The 20,557-nt window shown below is 39.2% G+C and overlaps 1 protein-coding gene across 4 annotated transcripts in view; it reads left to right on the top strand.

The window, feature by feature from the left end:
* The window catches only part of il1rapl1a (interleukin 1 receptor accessory protein-like 1a), a 206,813-nt gene that overhangs the window by 93,410 nt on the left and 92,846 nt on the right, over nt 1–20,557 (top strand). For all 4 annotated transcript variants that reach the window (XM_081601649.1, XM_081601650.1, XM_081601658.1 and 1 more), the window contains exons 4-5: nt 10,105–10,291; nt 12,605–12,758. In XM_081601649.1, coding sequence (XP_081457775.1) covers nt 10,105–10,291; nt 12,605–12,758 — 341 coding nt within the window. The remainder of the gene's footprint in view (nt 1–10,104; nt 10,292–12,604; nt 12,759–20,557) is intronic.

Here is a 20,557-nt window from a genome sequence, read left to right on the forward strand (position 1 = left end):
TTAACTTTTCTAAACTCTGTGATGCATGATTTAGTCAGACTGTGTAATCTCACCAGCTAATCAGACTCTTTCAAAATGTTAAGTTGCTATGCTTTCCCATTTTTGTCTCAACTTAAAAAGACCAAAAATGAAATTAGCTCCAGAGTTTTAAAAAGGCACACTTAACCTTTTGAATGATTGTTGGTGATTCTCTCTCCAGCTGGGGACAAAGTAAATTTGTCCTTATGTTCAACTCAAAGTTGGAGCCAGGATGGCACCGGTTTATTGGTTATAGAGTCAGAGCCTGCAACAATAAGCATAAATACCAGTTTAGGACTAGAACTGGTTTGCTGGGGAACCTACAGGGAGGCATTTATTCCATATAGTTGCACAATATTTTCACCTGTTCTCAAGAAAATCCACAATCCAACCTCTGTTAAACGCCCTGCCTCAACATCATATCTTACCATTCATAACTTCACCTTACATGCCCACTGCTGACAATTTTAGACATACCTGCTTTTTGCAAACCCAATGGCTTGTAGATTTATTGTTTAAGTGACAGACCAATTTTTTGGTGCACAATTCTTTCTATCAATAAGTGCTTAGAAAAACAGGATTTTTAGCAATCATGATATCATGCTTAAATGTGAGCAGTGATGGAGTTACTTTTGCAGATGATTGATGTAGAATTTGATTTTAGTGCCCCTTTTCAGACAAAACAAGCCAGGAGTGGTGATGTGTTTGAGGATGCTTGAGATGGAATAATTCAAAATACAAAAAAAAAAATACAAAAGCAATGAATTTCAAAGAACTGAGATCAGAGATGGATTTGCTTGGACAGCAACGATGGGATTTCCATTGGATCAGTGTGGTGATGGCCAAACTGCAAATGAGATCTGTCCAAAATTGAGAGGAATTGAAAGAAAGTAGGCAACCAAAACACACAGGGCTGAACACAGATTTGACAGAACTGAGCCTTTTATATTAAATTTACAGAAATAAATCGGAGGGCTTTGCCAGACAGGCAGAGATATAATTTGTGTTGCAAAAATACCAACCAAAATGAAACAGCAATTGAGTTTTATACAAAATCAAGTGAGATTATTTGTAATTGAGGCAAGCGGAGAAATTTTGAAAATGTTACATCTGTCATTATTTGTAGTGATTTCCTGTGTCAGTTTTATGAAAAGTTTGTATTTAATATTTCCACTTTTTCTTGGTTCTGTCCCTTGAGTTTTACTTAAAAGTTTATTTAGATGTTGTTGGCATACCATAGAAGTGACAATCCATGTAATATCGCTTTCTGTATTACAAGTAGTAATGCAAGTTATCAATCAAAGAGTTTCTTTAAAGTTGATTGATCTCATCAGTTGACTAACAATTAATTGATAATCATTTTCTTTAAAATTTGAGCTTTCTCTTTTATCAAGAAGATCGACTGTCTATTCCATAACATAAAGAGTTTAAATTTTTCTTACACTCTGCTGATTCCATTGCAGCAACATGAACAGTATCTGTATCCTAGCTCTTTGCTGTCAGTTCAGTCTGGTATGGCCCCTCCATCTTTATCCCAGTCTCAACTGGCTCCATTTAATGATGACCAGCACCGCCCTCTGCTGGAAAGCGTTCACACTGCAACACTGAAAGAAGGTCTAAGCCAGTGGTGCCCAAAGTCGGTCCTCGAGGGCCGGCATCCTGCATGTTTTAGTTCTCTCTCTTTTTTAACGCACCTGGATCCAATGATGGCTCATTAGAAGGACTAAGGAGAACCTTGACTTGCTGAAAAGGTTCTTACTACCACCAGGGAGAGAACTAAAATGTGCAGGATGCTCTGGTCTAAGCAGATATATTAGTTAATTAGTTAGTTAATCAAATGGATCTAATTCTAATCTAAGAAATCATTAATCGAGAATCTAAAATTTGTTAACTGTTTGGATCATATATTATAGCCCAACTTTTAATGTGAGCAAAACATATAAAATGGAGCAGATTTACTTTAATGTCATGGGTGTTGTTTATTTTACAAATGCTAAGATAAACTACATTTTTCTATTATATCTGTTTTAGCCGTTTGCTTCAGAAAAAGAGAGCTTATTTTTGACCTCATTCGTTTAAATTTTTTATTTTATTTTTTATTTTAGACAGATTAAGACGACCTTTAATCTTTGTATAGGAACCTCTGTGGCCAATTGCCAAGGAAGCTGACCAAGCTTTTTGCATGGATTGCAAAACACTCAGAGATGGAGACTGTGCAGCAGCGTTGTTAGCCCAGCTTAGATCTGACCTGATTGAAATAAGTGCATCATTGCATTTTTATGGTAATGTTCATCCTTCTGAAAACAGGATGGATTATTTACACTTGAAAAACACATGCAAGATAAGATAACAGACTGCTGTGTTTTTGACCGACTCCATAGCACTGTCTCTGAATGTGTACTAGTCATTTTGGCAGTTGATATACTTTAATGCAGATTTCATCTGATATCCAGTGACAGGAGATGTCAGTTTTTCACAAAAAAAAGCATATTTGGATTTTCACAAAGTTTTAGCAGTTTGTCCAAGTTGTTTTTGTGTATTCATGTCGGTACATAAGCCATAGCTAATGGAGCTGGATGTAACTTGCTTTCTGCATGTGTTCAGTTCTTTTGTAGACGTTGGCTCGTGGAGAGTCATTGCTGACGTAAGACGTTTTTCCTGCTGCTTGTGCATCAAGAGATGTCAGGTAGCTCTTGACTGCCAAGTGCTTTTTAATCTCCTAACTTCTACTTAAATTTGTAAAACAGCAGTATTTATTGTATTCCTTTCAATACAGAAGATTTAATGATAAATTGTGCCATTTACCTTTAGCTATACGTGTGTAATGTACTGCCTGTGGCAGTAATGTTGGATTTAAGTAATCTTTTCACTGAAGGTCTCCAAATTTTCATTTTTCTCTTTTAAAAGACTAGAAAGCAAACTGATTTACTGAAATGTTTGTGTTGTGCGTGTGGTATTTGTGCTTTTGTGTGAATGGTTATCTTTGTCCTTCTCTGTCTGCCTTCTCTGAAATTGAAGTCTAATTGTGAGTTTTTACGTGAAGGTGACTTCATTTGCATAGCAATCTCCGTGTGCTCACCATGAATCTCCTTTATTTCTCTGCCTCGTTTTTTTTCCCTCGGCGTATCACACATTAGGGTCTGTAGCATTTCTTCAGATTCATCCGTCTTTCCTCCTCACTTCCTTTGTCATTATTACAGTCTCTCTTTGCTTCACCTGATAGATTATTTTATAATAATTCCGCTAATGAGTCAGTGTTTCAGAGTGGGTGAAACCATGCGTAATTCCTTCCTATGATTACATTATCCCACATGTTGGGTAATAATGTGTGAAGAATTACAGCCACCATGAAGAGCTAACAAATATCCAAAGCAGGCACACTCAAATAGAATGTGACAGATGTGAAAGACACCACAGGACCGAGCATCAAACCCCCAGCTGGCTGTCAATCAAGCGGCACCACCGACACCTTCCCACAATGCTACAGGGAGCCATGCTGTACATATTTAAAGCATAGATGCATCTCCTGTTTATCGGTGCAGGTACATTTATTTTTTTCCGATCATCTCCACACTGTTAATAATTTGTATTAATTTTCCGTACAGCTTCATGTCCAGACAGGTCACAAACTGAACAAGAAGTTGGACATTTTTGTTTTTAGTGTGAGGGGAATCAAGTGCCTCTCAAAGTCTTTGCATGCCTCTCTGTATCTAAGTATGTGAACTGCTTCAACCTTGTGGACAAGCATTTGGTCCTCCTCTTAGCTATGTTCAACTTTCACTACGCCCTCAAACCCTTCTCTGTCGGTCTCAGCCGTTGTGCCCTTGGGCCAAACACTTCACCCATCTTACCTGCTGGTGGTGGTCAAAGGGCCCAGCTGTGCGGATCGTACAGCAGCCTCGCCTCCGGGCAGCTGTGGATACAATATAGCTCACCACCATCGGTGTGTGAATGGGTGAATGCAGTATGGGCTAGTTATGGGGCAATAATGTGGTTTGCTGGTTTTAAAAAAAAGTCTATTCAGAAGATGAGAAGAAATAATTAAATAATTGTCACAAGAACATAAATGCAGTTTTTCCTTGTGTCCATGTTGTTCCCGAACAATAAATTATCTACACTGGGGAAACAGCAGAGTTGTCCACAAGCTTTGTTGGTGTTTTTCTTTTTCTCCTCATTTGATCTGACCACCCCCTCTCCCCCTGCCCCCTTCATTGGCTCCATGTTTGGCGCTACCTCTGACTGAGAGCATTGTTGCCCCTTCTGGCGCAATTTGGTTACCAAAATGTGGACTGGATGCAGTCCTGGTGTTACAATGCCTTAATGTTCAGACATGAGAGCATAATAAGAGGTATGGTTTAGGATTGGTGTGGTTGAAGCAAGTCAGTGATGTGACTTGTACTTCAATCTTCATACCTCTGTTTTACACTGTTGTGTATCTGCTTTAATTTGAAAAAACATTGGAAGATGCAAAGCCGAAGCAAAATATTACTCCTATATCGCTATTATACAGATCTAACATCTTAAGATACATAGTTTGATCACCACACAAGCGGGGCTGCCACCAATGGTTCTGGGTCTTCTCTAAGAATTCAACCATATGAGTTTTAATGCAAAAAGCATAATTAAATGAGATGATATCACAGCAAAAGCAACATACTCCTTCTTGGAAAAGTTGAACACTTAAGATCCCAAACCACTGATCTCAGTGGGCAAGTGCCCTACATATAAGTGTAAACTTTTAGTAAGGTATATAATTGCATGGCAAAAATAGGTGCTTGCTCATGTTTAGGGGTGGTGGAGCCTGTTATTGAAGTTAACAGTGAAGTACACTATGGACTGAGCTTCAGTCCATCCTGGGGCCAACACAGAGGCACACTCACACTCCAAGTTATTAGGTTTCATCAATTGCTTTAACATGCATGATTTTAGGCTGTAGTGAAAAAAGCACTCGGATGAAATCTACATCTGCATGGGGAGCAAAAATAAAGCAGGCATGAAATAACAGAGATAATCAGCATCCCGGTGTGCAGTCCACACTTCAGACATGTAAGAGCAGAGAAGCTCCAAGGAAAACACGGTGCAAAAACACGGCAATAGAATAAATATCTCTAAAATATTACACTGCTCAATTAACTGACAAATGGTGAAAAGGAGGAAGAAAAGGTCAACATTAGAAAACCACTTCCAAGTCAAGAAGTGCATTAGAGAAAGCATGACAAATTCAGTTCGTTATTAAGAGCAAAGGATTGCATGGTCTGGAGAGCATGAATTCATATTTCCTCTCTGGAAAAGGTTGATTGTATTAACACTTTTGCAAAAAGGTCAAATGTGTTCTATTCATTATATATTTTTTTTCCTTAATTCAAATCTTTTCATATATTAATTTCCTTGGTGAGCTTTTTATTTTTATTTTTAGACCAAAGCAGTTTAAATTGGGCTTTTGTGAAGCGGCAGTGAGAAAATCTGAAAAATTCTGATGTATATTAGGAATAATCTGAACTATCTGGACAGACTTTAAAAAAAAAGCAAAGAGATCTAGGCCAGATATCTTCTTGTAGACTATCTAGATTTGTCTGAATTAATTTACAGTGCTGTGAATAAGAGTTTGATGCATCTTTTCGACCAAAAAGGACAACTAAAACTATGTTTCCAGCTTGCCAAAAACACTGATGAATATCCATCCATCCATCCATTTTCTTTCACCCTTGTCCCTCAGTCGGGTCGGGAGGTGCTGGTGCCTATCTCCAGCTATCGTTCCGGGCGAGAGGCGGGGTACACCCTGGACAGGTCGCCAGTCTGTCGCAGGGCAACACAGAGACACACAGGACAAACAACCATGCACACACACTCTCACACATACGGGCAATTTAGACCGACCAATTAACCTAACACTCATGTTTTTGGATTGTGGGAGGAAACCGGAGTACCCGGAGAAAGCCCACGCATGCACAGGGAGAACATGCAAACTCCATGCAGAAAGATCCCAGGCCGGGAATTGAACCCAGAACCTTCTTGCTGCAAGGCAACAGCTCTACCAACTGCGCCACTGTGCAGCCCTGTGATGAATATTAAAACAAAAAAAAACAAAAAAATGCATATTTATTTTGTGTAGACTACTGAAAACAAAAATTGATTGTGTTGGAAACTCTGTGTCCTGTTGTATCAGGTGAAAAACTACTGCAACAATTCAGAGTAAAATATTATATTTAGTCAAAAGTGGTTGTATTGTAATGGTCTGAGGCTGCTTTTAGGCTTGAATTTAAACATTTCTGAAAGTATGAAGATCCCTCATTACCTGTTATCATAAACTATTAGTGACAGTTATCACCAATAACAAAACAAATAGTGATTATGACTTGGAGGTAGTTACTATTTTCACACCTGGCGAGATTGGTTTGTATTTTTCTTTTTCATTAATAATTTAAATTACACTTTAAGAACAACTCTTTGTTGTTATTTGACTTCTTTTTGTGTGATTTCAAGATTTGCTTGATATAAAAATTTAGTGAGGAAAAAAAAAGAAATCTGCAATTGGGCAAATAGTTTTTCAGGATGCTTTTAGCTCGTGATGAAAACTGTTATACTGGGCTTTAATTTTCTTTATCAGTTTTTTTTTTGGTGTAAGAACACCAGAATAACAAAAACTTAAGAAAGAAATGGATTAGACGAAGATACTAAATTTTCCCCCAGCTTCTAAAGACAAAGTAAATTGTGAGAGTAATGGTTCTCCGGCAGAGCCCTAATTATTTTTCTTCTCTCAGATAACACTTTTAAAACGTATGAATGCCTTGTAATTATTCAGAGATTTAAAATGGCACCTGTTGGATAAGATTCAGGACTTCGCTGCTTATTAAATCTGTGTATTTTTTCCCCTCCAATATAAAGAAACTGTGATAAATGTTTCAGATTCGTAGACTGGAGCTATGGCATGTGTGTAGGTTAAAAAAAGTGGTGAAAAATGTTCGTTGCAGGTTTTTTTTAACCTCTTATGTGCCTATTATGTTTAAAAAATATATACTTTTACTCAACTTAATTATTCTCTCAATTTATGCCAAGGTTGTTTGCACTTCAGCGCCCAGCAGGGGGGGCAAATATTGTCTAATCAGTGCTTAGGCACTACTTGCATGGGAACATTTGGTGACCCAACACCTAAATAAGACATTTTCTTGTCTCTTTTTTCCACTTAACTGTATGTAGGTGTCAAGGTTTATGTTATGTTAGTGTGTATTAACAAAGTTCTGTTCCCTGGTTCTCTTCTATATCATCCAAGAGTACTCTGCAAGCCTACATTGCAACTTCCCACTCTCTCCTCCCTAGATAGAAGGTATTGAGTCAGTAATGTTCAAATTCAACTCTATGAGGGCAGTGCTCTTTTGCAATATCTTCCATCTTACTTTTCTTCCTACATTTTCCAGATGCCCTTTTAGTCATCTCCTGTGTGGAGGTACACAGTATCTCCTCTCCTCATTCAAGTAGCTATTCTCCCTCTGTTCCCCCTCACTGCTATCTCAAACCAATCTTCCATAGCTACACAAAAGCTACATTTGTCTTTTGAGTGTGAGTGCGTTTGCGTGAATCGTTGTGTGTGTGTGTGTCTCTGTATTTTATGGCCCTGGGGGGGTCAGAGGTGTTTATATGGGAGAGGTGACTCCCTTATTGCTTCTATAACCTGAGTATATCATATGAAACCATGTCATTTACAGTGAATGGGAGCATCTGGTCAGCTGTAAATGTAATCTAATGAAATGAAACGAAAGCCTGCATGGCTGTTCTCACAGTCCTACGACCAAGAGACTGACCGAGTCACATCACAGCCAGTCTGGGCAGACGACGGAGGCAAAGTATGGGCTGTTTTGAGGGTTGATCCATTCTTCATAATATGGAGCCAGATACTGCTACTGACACTCTGCTCCAGTATTGCATCACCTCCAGTCTCAATAGCATCTTTTGAGAAGAAAGTCAAAGATATACTCCAGAACATCCATAACTCGGGCATCTTTAACCAGGCTACCTTCCATATCGATTATCTTATCCATGAACATGCTCTTTCCTATTTTCCCGTTTTATGTGCCATCAACCTTCTGACCCTCAGAGTCAGAATCAAGAGCAGGAGCCCAATATAAATATGAAAACAGATGTTTATGTACAGTTTATAAAAATATATTCATGTCCTCTTAGAATTACACTAGGCTTAACTTTGCTGTTTTGTCAGTCGGGGTAAACAACCCTAACCCTTATTTACATTTTCTGAAGCAGAGAAACATAGTTTAGAGATTATTTATTACTTTCTTTAAAGTCTAAAGTTTGCATGGACTAAAGTTAGTATATTTTTGGAAATGTTGGGAAAGCCCAATGCTTTGGCTTTGTGAAATTTCAATAGATCACTTGACAGTGTTTGACTTACTTTGATGCACTTCTGTGGCTGTATTTTATAAGTGCAAAAAAATGCTTTAAAAGAAATATGGCAATATATCTAGAAGATAATGTTGGACCTCTACAGATCCAGTCAATCTTAGGGTTCAATTTCCAGACCATCCAACTTTTTGTTCAGGCAACTAATGGGTTCTGTGTCCCAGAGATGGTTGCATGTTTGTGTGAAATGTGGATATCTCCCCCTCAACCAAAAGCAAATGTCCTTTTAAAGATGTGAAGATTCTGATTGGTAAGACGGTTTTATAATCCACAGCAAAAGGAAGTCTGAACTACAATAGGCAGAAAAGCTGTTCAGCAAGGACGAAGCCATTGCTTCAAAAGTAAAATAATAATAATAAAAAAATCCAGTTTGCAAATGCATACCTTGGGAGATTTGCTGCCGTTTGGTGAAACTATTTTTTTTTTAAATGTTTCTTTCAACATCTTAAATCTGAAAAATAGAAAGTTGTCTTACCAAGAAAATCAAGCTTTTTTATAAGCTCCATCTCCTTGTTTTTCTGTGATTAGCACTCTCTTACTATAAAAGGGAATCACCCATGTTTTATTACAATAAACAAAGTCTAGCATGAATTGTAATCTGAAAACTATAACTGCTTCACATCGTAAAGCCGAACAGGAACCTTTGCCCGAATTAATGCTTCAAAATTTTGCGGAAATGCTTCCAGAAAAACGGAAAGCATTATGGCAGCAAAGCAGTTTGCATGCCTTCAGCCTTGTAGTTTAAATCTTGCGGCACTGCTGGGGAAAGTAGGAGCTCTGGAATCGCACTGTGTCACTGGTGACACACACCGACGACATTAACAGCAACGAGAGGGAGAGAGTCATTATTCTTTCCTAGATAGCAAAGCTAGATAGCTGGGTTGAGTGTTGATGGTTGCTGGGAAACAAAAAGGGGATGACAAGCAGTGAAGACTGACTCATTGTGATGACCAAGCAGCTTTCCCTTCTACGCGGGGCCGTCTCTGCATTTTTCACTTCTCTGATTAGCATTCCCCGGCTCTCTCCATAAATCCAACAGTATTCGCGAGCGTTGGGCATTGACTGTACAAGGCTGCTGAATGCGTCATTATCTCTAAGCTCACACTCGCACGGTTAAAAGAGGGAGATTGAAAAAAAAACAAATAAACTGAAGCATTACAGATGGTTAAAAAGACATCAAAGACAGTGTTTTTTTTTATTTTTTATTTCAGAATGTAACTGTAGCCATGGTGATGTAATGCGAGGTATAGTACTGGACGCATTTATTTGGACGCCTGGTAAAGATCTGAATATTAAAAATTATTAAATACATCTTTTTCTGATGTAGCATAGCTTAACACTGAAAACAGATGTAATCACTGGTTGTCTTCTAACATTTCACATTCTAGAAAGGGATTTTTCACCATTGCTGTTTGCATAACCTCCCTGGATCATCCAGACTTCTGAGTCCTTTCCTACAGTCTCTGTTCCTCACTCTTCTGACTCTTCAGGTTTTTGTAAAATTTGATAGACGGCAATGGAAGAAGGTTGATTTTGTGTCTTTGTTGATTTGGCTACATACCAACCGATGTGACTGGCAGTGTAGAGGTCCTATCCATTAAATAAGAAGCAGTCACTGATGATCATTTTTCTGACGTTTATGCTTCAATTGGTGTTTTTTTTCTCTACCAACAGGAACTCTACGTACTGCATGAAGGTCTCCATGGCTCTGGCTGTGGCTGAAAATGACACAGACCTCTGCTACAACTCCAACATGAGAATAACTGAGAAGGCTGAGCTCAGCAAGAGGTTCCACATCCTATGTCCAGAAATAGATGACTACGTTGAACCTGGGAAGGAGCCTGAAATCACGTGGTACAAGGTAGGCTTTGGTGAATGAAAGAGAGTGTATTATATGTTTAATCTTTCAAGATTGGTTGAATTTTTTATGGATATCGATGCTTTTTTGAAACGAGCAACAGCAGGTTTCCGTGTTTGTGATCATACAACTAGAAGATATTTTTAAAGGCTTTCTTTTTTTTTCCATCTCATTTATTTGCCATTTAAATTTAAAAGCCTTGTCGCAAATGCAGTTCCAAATCACTTAGGCAGATTATGTATGTGGGCAATTACTTGAGCTATATTTGCAGTGGTCCACACAGCCCTCTGAGACGATGAGAGAATAAGCACTGTGCAGATGGCAGCCACAGCAGTGACTTTCATAATGAGCACAAAACTTCTATGAGAATAAAATTGTGCAATGTCACTTTGTGCCCCGTGGAAAGACTCGATGCCCTACAAACGCTCCTGCACCCTGACTCTCCCCCCCTCCTTCCCTCGTGGGTCCTTGTCTCTCCCAGGTCAGGCACGGCCTGCGGACAACAAAGTGCATCCCAACCAAGGGGTGGAGGCCAAACTAATCACAGGCAGATCAGCAGTAGATTAACTGGCCAGGCTTGACCTCAAGTTCTCTCAAAAATTCAATTACAATCTGGGTAATGACTGGGAGTGCTGGGACCCAGAGTTATTTGGACCTCGGTGGAGCCTGTGTGATTGAATTCAGAAGCTGCCGGGAGCAAGGATAGAATAGAATCGTCGTCCTTCCCGACAGAGCGTCAAGGAGCTGGAGAGCGGATCGTGTCGTATAGTCACTCATTGTGCTTGCACACGGATACGCTCGCATTTGCACAGAAGCAGAACAAACACACTTATTGTGCCAGAAGAGACTTCTGTAAATAAAATTCTCCTTCCTCTGTGGCTTTAGTAGAATATTGAAAGGAGAATATTCAGTTCAGTGCAATAAATCATAATCAGATAAGAAGGATAATGGCAAAGCCCGATCATTTTACAATATGGAATTATTTTGTCAGTGTCAATCCATGCATCTGCAACAGTTTATCCAGTGGCTTAGAGCTGCATGCCGTTTCCAAAGACTTTGTGTTGAGCTTGAAAAACGACCAGTGATGAAGATGAAACTCTGCTTTGCTGTGCCTTACAAACTTATTCACACTCTTTGAACTTGTTCACATTTGTTCACATTTGGTCACGTTAAATCAAATGTGGTGTTGTGTTTTGGGGGGGTGCGTTATTTGGTAGACCAGCACAAAGTATTGCGTACTTGATATTCAGGCATTTTAAAAGCGTGTGGTGTGCATGTGGATTCAGTCCCCTTTACTCTGATTTCCTTAAATAAAATTCAGGCGAGAACCTAATCTGTAAATAGACTTATGTCTACATTAATCTCAGTACAATACAGCTCTTCTAAAGATGAGATTAACCAGTGAAGCAGTCAAGAAGCTGAATAGATCCACTGTTGAGGTAGGCGAATCTGTTGGCAGATCTTGCTTTAATGTGAGAGTGGCAATACAGAAAACTATTTTTAATGAAAACCCTAACAAGTCTGTCTGCAGTTTGCCTTAAGTCATACACAGGACACGGTACACGTATGTGATAAGAATATCCGTTTAAAGGAGGTAAAGGGTGAACTTTCTGGTCTTCATGCAAATGACTGTGTGGGCCAGAAAACAAATACTTCATTGAGACTGAGGCCTGGGGTCACTGGCAGCAGGAGGGTCTGCATAAACAGTATGCAGCCAGCTATACAATAGAGTAGTTTAAATCAAATTCGATTTTTGTGTTACAGTGGCCCAGTTAAAGTCCACATCTAAGTTTATATCAAATCGAGGATGTGAGGCCAGGCTTGAAAATTGACTTTCGCAGAAGCTTTTTACTCAATCTGACTGAGCTTGAACTGTTTTGCACAGCCTTCAGCTTTAATTGCAGTGAAAAGTGGCTCTACCAATTATTGACTCAGGACACCTGAATACAAATGCACGCCACATGTTACAGATTTTTAGCTCTTTAGGTTTTAGAAAACCATACATCATTTTCCTTCCATCTTAAAATTACACACTACTTTGTGGCGATCTAGGACATAAAATATCAATAACGTGCATTGAAGTCGGGAGTTGTGATGTGACAAAACGAGGAAAAAGTGTTTGGCATCAATACTTTTTCAGGAGTTTGCAAACAGTGTTTAGGTCTAATATTTCAAACTGATAACAAGAATTGTTTTTGCCATTTGCGGTTCGATGTACTTCTCTATCGCTTTATTGCCAGTTTCCAAGTGAGGTATTATCATTGTTTAAAGATAATGTGAGACACTTTAACCTGGCTGTCCTTCTCCGTTACGTAGGAGTGCCGTCCAAAAAAGTGGCGGGCCACTATCTTCCAGCGGGGAGACAAGTTGTTCTTTCAAGAAGTTAAGGAGGACGACATTGGGAATTACACCTGCGAAATCCAGTTTGGCGGCTTTGTTGTCAGGAGGACGACGGAACTCACAGTGACTGGTATGAAGACGCACAATCTACTGGTCATAATATTTGTTCACAGAATTAAAATTAAACACTTCAAGGAAAACAAAGTGGTGTAAAAAAATATATACATATATATGCACACACACACGCACACACACACCTGCAGACTTACCACTGTGTAAAGCAATGATGCCCTGCTGCTGTGTTAATTGTTGGGGGAGGCTGAACGCTGTTACCTGGCCCCCATTTCTCCTTCTAGCTCAGCAATTTCCAGACAGCCGAGCAGTGCTGAAATATTTAAGGCTATAAGCTACAGCCCTTCACGCAGAGCGCTAAAGAGCCAGGCACAAGGTCAAGAGATTTACTCTCTAAGCGTGGCCGTCTATCTCTTTCTCTTTCCCTCATTACTTGTACAGGTGCAAGGAGGAGATGCAACTAATAGATACATCCATAAGTCAGGTGGTGGTAGTTACATGTGTTGAAACATGGCAGTCTGCTTTAAAACAGATACAGAATTATTGCAGTTTAATTAAAAAAAAAATTTTGTGGCACTAGTGACCTTTATTCTTAGTAGTTAGACAAGAAATGGGCAAGGCAAGTGGAGAGGACGTGCAGCTGTGGTCCAAAAGTTGGAAATCGAACTCTAGATTGCATCTTCAAGGCCTAATAACCTCTGAACATGAGGGGCCTGCTGTACGCCTCTGCACCATGTGCCACCCCCAGAGCTCCATCCATCCATTTTCTTAACACCTATTGGGGTCGGGAGGGTTGCTGGTGTCAATCTGCAGCGAACGTTTCGGGCAAGAGGCGGGGTACACCTTGGACAGGTCGCCAGTCCATCGCAGGGCAACACAGAGACAGACAGGACAAACAACCATGCACACACACATTACGGAGAATTTAGAGAAACCAATTAACCCGACAGTCATGAGAGAACCCAACATGCAAACTCCATGCAGAAAGACCCCAGGCTGGGAATCGAACCCAGGACCTTCTTGCTGCAAGGCAACAGCTCTACCAACTGCGCCACTTTGCAGCCTGCCCCCAGAGATGAGAATTTCTAATTGTCTTCAGGATATTATAGCACAGTTAACATTCTCACGCGTAAACATCTGTGTGTATCCTTTGGAGAACTTTAACATCCATTGAAGTTAACATGGAGTAAGTTTGCACCTTAGGCATGAATTTACAACATAAGATAGATGGCCGTGCTTTTGGCAGCTTTTTACAATTTGTGTTTTCATTGATTTCATTTTTTAAAAACATTACTCACACTGGAACCTCTTCCAGTCGTCTTGCAGTAATAACCGCTGCCCCAAAGATTGTTGTTGTACGAGCAACACGACGGTGTGTTTACTGATTGGAAAAAGATCACATTATGTATTTTCCATCAGCTCGTCACTAGTTGATATGACCAAGTGGAAAACCGACTTCAATTACGAGCTGATTTCTCTGTGCATCTCTACTTACACACAGCTGTTGTATTTTAATGCAGAGGCTGGGTGACTCTACAGTCACAGAATAAATCACAACACAGCTTTTGTCCAATTATCGTGGTTGGCTAGTCTATAAAAAACAAAGCTAGAAGAGAGAATTAATCAGCAATAAAGATGCCAGATCCTGTGAAAATGTACAGACTTCTAAAGTTATTTCAGATTTTTTTTAAATATTTTATTTAGTAACCCAGAATTTTTGAATGTTTCTTCATCCTATTATTGATTATTACTCTTTTGTGATTAAATGACATCTCATCTATGCAAGCTGATACTATTGGATCAAAATGCTTACCTCAAGTACCTGAATTTTACTTACACCAAGGATGGCTAAATCTGGGCAGACATACTAGTTTTGGTCTTTTTACTATCATGCCAAAGTTGGCAAAGTGATCAGTGCTTCCATAGGAGCAGCAAACATATCCAGACATATATTCATACCTGGGAGAACAGAATTTTATCACACGTCAAGGTCTGTTAGTTGCAGCTTAAAGGTCGCTACACTTATATTTCACCAGGGAATTATTGTCCTTCCTGCCCCATGTGGTGTGTGTCTTTAATTTTGCTACATTACTGGTAAAGATTTGCATTTACCAGAACTTAGCAGTCATCGCCACAATGAAAGTTTTGTTCAAAAATAATTCACGGACCCTGTAATTTACAGAAATTACACTCCGGATACACCAAATGGTAGATGATTGTGAATGATTAAATGTGGATTAAACGCTTTCATTGTAAATGTGGAAATGTAAACTTTTTGGCAGTGGCTGGCAGTGTTAATAAATTAGAATACGTAAATAGTTTCAGGATTAAGGCTTACGGCTAATGAAAACTCAAAAGAATGCCTGAGAAAATTTGAATATTGCATGAGACCAATAAAAAAGAATTTAAATGCTGAAATGTTGGCACACTTTATAGTATGTCTGTGTGTAATGTGCAGAATATGTACTGGGTCTCCTTCTGCACAAATCTTTACACCAGAGCTGCATAGAGTAGATCAACCAGTGGCTATTGGGTCTGGTACCTCTCAACTTTCAGTTTTAGCCAAAGTATAATGATCAATCCAGCACAGTGATTTCATGCTCATTAAAGCAGGTACTGGTACTTTTGGGAGGTTGATGGCAGGGTAACAAGTCCTGCAGGGGAAAAAAAAGAAGTCAGCAAATCTATTAGGGTTGTCAACAGAGTGGAAACATGATGTTCTGTAAAACTTCTTGGTCGACAAATATAGACATTTTGCACCAGATGTCAAGCAGCTTGTACTCTGTGTCTTTCCATCCCTTCACTTCGTTTTGTCATGATTTTGTTGGGACTCTATGGTTCTCCTGATTTCTTGTATTGATCACCTTTTTCTATCATGCATTTTCACTCAATTTTACTCGATTGTGTTTGCATAAAACTGTCTATAGACAGCCAGATTATCTTGCAGTTATCTTTTCTGGTTTGTTGCCCTTCAGGTGTCAGTGACTGTCTGTCACTCATGTGTCGAATCAGCTTGACCTTCTCCTCCATGATTGTGTAATAAAAATATTTTTTATTTCTTTTATTTCTTAGAAACTAAAGCTTTAATTTTCAATAGCTCCAAGCCATAATAATTAAAACTTAAAGAAATTCACTCTTGAAATATATCACTGTGCATAAAGAATTGCACGTTTTCAATTGAATTACCTTTTCAATTACATGATGAGTTGTTAATATGCCCCAACAGTATATTATGCTTCCTTTGGCTGTTCTGCTGTATGTTCACTGGCTTTGGTGGAATGACCTTAGTTTTTATTATGAGGATGGTCATAAAAGTTATACAAGTATAAATATGCTTTCTACATTTTTAATACAAGGAGGTAGAAAAAGAGGATGTAAAAGGAAAAGAACCTTCTCATTTCCACTCTTTATTAGCTCTATGTGATGCAACAAAAACAGTGGAAAAAGAGGGGAGGGAAATCTAATGTAAAATGCAAGATATGGAAAGTACTATGGGAGAGTGGCTACTTTGATAAACATGAGAGAGAAATAAGAAGAAAACAGCCGTATTGAGTTAGCTTTTAATATTCTCAGCTTAACCTTTTGGCGCTTGTTATGTGGCCTTGGTTTGCTAACTGTTGAATTAGATCTTTTTGTTTACTCAGGTTTGGTTGATTAAAATCAGTTCTTTGAAATCTTGGTCTACGTGGCAGCTAATAAAAATGTATGTAAAGGTTTTATTACTAAAGCAGCGCAATATAAAAGTAGGCAAAGTGTAAATAAAGAGCATCTGAACTAAAACCAGCACTTTTTTCAAATATATAAAAACTTGTACCATACCACATACAGCTGCAGTCTTGTTTACTCTGTAAATACACTATTTGTTACCATTTTGTCTTATTATATAGCATTTTACCTTATTACAACAGTGTGCTACCTCCTCTTTACAGCTCTGGTATCCAGATAGAATCAGATTAGCTCATCCTCACCATGGACTCATTTCTTTTAATAAACCCACACCATCATCCCCTCAAGTGGGCGTGCGATTACCCACATTTTATCACATCCTGTTAAACCACCGTTGCCTAGACAGCAAGTATAAAAGGCCGAACTATGTTTAAGATCTAGGTACTAATGTTTTACTGTTTTTTTTCCTTCCTCCATAGGCCAGGAGGATAAAGGAGGTCATTAAGTTTAACTGATCCTGAATTTTGTGCAATAAACACTAGCCTTTACTCCGACCCTGTCTTGCCCCAGATTGAGTGAGGTATACATATATATGTGTGTGTGTGTGCATGTGTGTGTATATGTATGTGTGTGTTTGCTGTTCTCATTTTGCTCGACTATATAAAAGAGGAGACAGGGCTGCTATATCTGAGACGAGGTCAGCCTTGTAATAGAGGTTAACTATGGGCATAAACAAAGGATCACGCTGATCAGGCTGATCCAGAACCTCTTCAATCAAGAACTGAAGCGACTCAGGTTAATAGAAATTTAAAGCCAATGGGGAGCCACGCCTCATTGCTTTATTTTATGTTTTCATCATGGTGCATTTAAAATGCTCTTACCAGTACACTGGAAGGTTTAGTCGACGCAAACTTTTATGAAGTCAGTATTTAGTAAAACTGTTTCACCTTGCTTTCTCTGTACATATATTTTCACATTTACCTTCCACCTCTGAAGTTATTGCCTTATTGTGTATTCTCTTGTATACAGTGAGCGACTTTCTTACTTTTGTTTCTCATAGATTAGTTCACATTTATTTTACTCCTTCGTCCTTTTAGGGACTTGAAATCACAGATACGCATGTACCTTTCTGTGTACATGCGTTCTTTCACCGTTCAGTTTCATCCCACATCAAGTTTTGGCTTGTTTGGTGAATTCAACTTAAAATCAAACTTACCAATCAGCATGAGTTGGTTTTCCACATGTTGCATCTTTGTTTCACACCAGACCCAGTTTGAGTGTTTCTTTCTGAAAAGTTCAGTTTTATTCTAATGGTTTTGTGGTTTGTCCAGAGAGTCAGAGTACAACATTATAATAATTCCCTAGGTATATGGAAAGTTGTGAATGTAAACAAAAAGTGTCTAGAAACTCGAAAATGTTTCAGTTATGATTATTTTTTTAAAGTATTTTTAGTCGTATTAATATTTGTGCCACTACTGATTGCGTTAAAAACATGTATTTATTAATGCAGGTATATTCCCCTACTTCACATAAAAGTTTTCTTTCTTTCTAGGAGTTGTAAATTAGCTTACGAACCACCATATTTCTAAATACTTTTGCGCAATTTCGTTTTTCCTTTTCATACGTAACTTGGGGGTTTATATGTCTGTTGTTTATTGCGTGTCTGAATCATTCTTTGCTCATTTTTATGGTTCTCTCAGGCCTCGTTCCAGCTGTGATGACCACGCCACAACAGTGTAACAGCAGATAAAAGCCCAGTTACGCTGATGTATGCAGGTCCCCTACGCGTTCTCTGGGAAGCAAAATATAATACAGTGAGAATGGGAATGAGGATAAAGAGAACAACGGAGTGAAAGTAACCGATAACGGCAAAAGGAGAAGAGATAGAAATAGCAAAAAAAGATAGAGGTTGGTACTCCTGTTATCTGCATTCGCTGCCAGTGTTTCCCAGCAGAAACGGTGTGTCCGCGACCATAAACAGACTATTATCCCAGTGTTTATCACAGTGCACATTACCGTTTGCCTCTGTCGGACTTACTGTAATGGAGTCGTTCGGTTTGATGGATGCCTCGGGCGTACGCTTCTATCCGTTGCTCCCATTATACCTCTGTCTGAATCCCCTCACAGCAGAAACGTCTGCATGCACATTCAGCATCGCCCGCGAGCGTGGTTATTGAGGTTATGGCCAATGTAAATGTACCGTTTGGCACAGTGAATCGGAGGTGGAGAGGGCAGGAGGAATCGGGCTCGGGGAAAGAAATTGTCTGCCACACATTACTGCTCACGGAGCATCTGCATCGAGTGGGGTGACCCTCGGGAACCTGGCTTTATGTGTTGTGCATAAACATATTAATGCATGAAAATAAAATAACTGACAGTTTATTTATAAATGTATATTTATGGTGGGGTTTGCGCTTTATTCTTAACTCGCTGTACAAGGTTGTGTTGTGGATGAATTCAACTTCCTCTGCAGAAACGGCTGGTATCGATTGCTTTGTATCTTTTATTTCCAAATGAACAGCATGCATACTGCATGTGCTAAGAGTATCTGTGTTAAATTTAGATATTGTGTCTACGGATTTGAGTGGAGTTAGGGAGTAGAGTTGTGATCTCCTTGCTGTATAAGGTTCCTTACCGTTTCTCTTTCTGAGGGTCACCTTCAGAAACATGACCACTTCCTACCCTTATAAAACATTGCTGCCTGTGTCCGCTTATGTGAGCATGAGGATATGATGTGTTTCTTTCTTCATCTTACTTTATTTATTTTTTATTAAAGTGAAAACTCGATTTTTACCGAGGCAGCTGGATGTAATCTCAGGCGATGTTGTAGAAAGAGGCAGAGTCAGTCAAAAGAAACACAGGGAAAGAGAGCTGTGGCATCCACACGTCGTCCATCTGTTGTACCTCCTTATATTTCAGGCTAAAGAAGGATGGACAGCTGGATAGAGAGGTGGCGATCAGCACTTGTGGTGCACAAGTGAAGGGATGGAAGAGGAGAAAGTGGGTAAAGATAAGAGATGAGAGAAAAAGAGATGGATTCGCTCTTAGCTGAATTCCTTTCCATTTCCGAAATGAGTAAACATGCTGCACGTATGCCGTTGAGCAGCGTGCCGCCCAGTCGTGATCTCTTACACACCGCTCCGCGTTCTGCAAAGGTCCTCAGAGAGGAGACGGTGAAATCTCACCTGAGATGAGTGTTACTCAGGCAGTTGACTTTTCTTGTCTGCATCGACATGTATGTGTACAAGTGTGGCATGCACATCCTGCTTGTGCACATCACACCCATGGGAGGCTGCTGCACACTGTAAAATATTTGATGCTTCGGCGGAGTAGCATAGCCTACTGTCTGTCAGTGTCATACTCATCTAGTGTGTAAAAAAAACATTGGGTATGAGAACAGCCTTGGGGAATGCTCACATAAAGCCTTTACGTTGAAGACCAGGATTCTAATGACTCATTAGTTTCAGGTCAAATATTCTAACACAACAATCTCCCCAGAAAATACGATACACAATATTGAGTTCTCGAGACAGGGAGGGACTCTAATAAAGTTTTTAGGATTATCTTGAATCAAACAGTTCAGGTTTGACTGTTCTGAGTGAAAAGCTTTCAAACGCAGTGGCCCCGCTGTTACCTAATTTCTGTCCTGGATCTAAATAGCAGGCTGCACTGAATACATACAGGAGCAAATGCAGCAAAGCAAGTGCAGCAGATGTCAGAAATTTCCACCCAACTTTGTGTCAGGTTGCAGCTCTCGCCTCTCTAGTGAGAGAGACAACAGATGCAGAAGTGATCAAATAAGTAATATAAACCTTTTTTCTCAATAAATATTGTAATTAATAAAGAACTGTGGGTTCTGTCTTGTCAAAGGAATCATCAAAACTTTAAGAACTACATCTGACCAGAAGACTCATGAATCAGTAAGTGATGCTGCAGATTTACAGAGGAACGTTTTCTTTAAAATAGTTAATTCAAAGATACAAATCAATTAATCAACCACGTTTATTTGTGTAGCACATTTCAGCAACAAAGCAGTTCAAAGTTTGTTACATCATAAAAACACAAAAATACAAAGTCATAGAAGATGCCACACAGTCAACAATTGAGAAAAACCAGTCAATATTACATCAGAAATGTTGGTCAATGTTTCAAAGATAACTCTAAACAGATGGTTTTTAGTCTAGATTCAAA

This window comes from Poecilia reticulata, chromosome 2, assembly GCF_904066995.2.
Source record: "Poecilia reticulata chromosome 2, P_reticulata-male-v2, whole genome shotgun sequence".
NCBI lineage: Eukaryota > Metazoa > Chordata > Actinopteri > Cyprinodontiformes > Poeciliidae > Poecilia > Poecilia reticulata.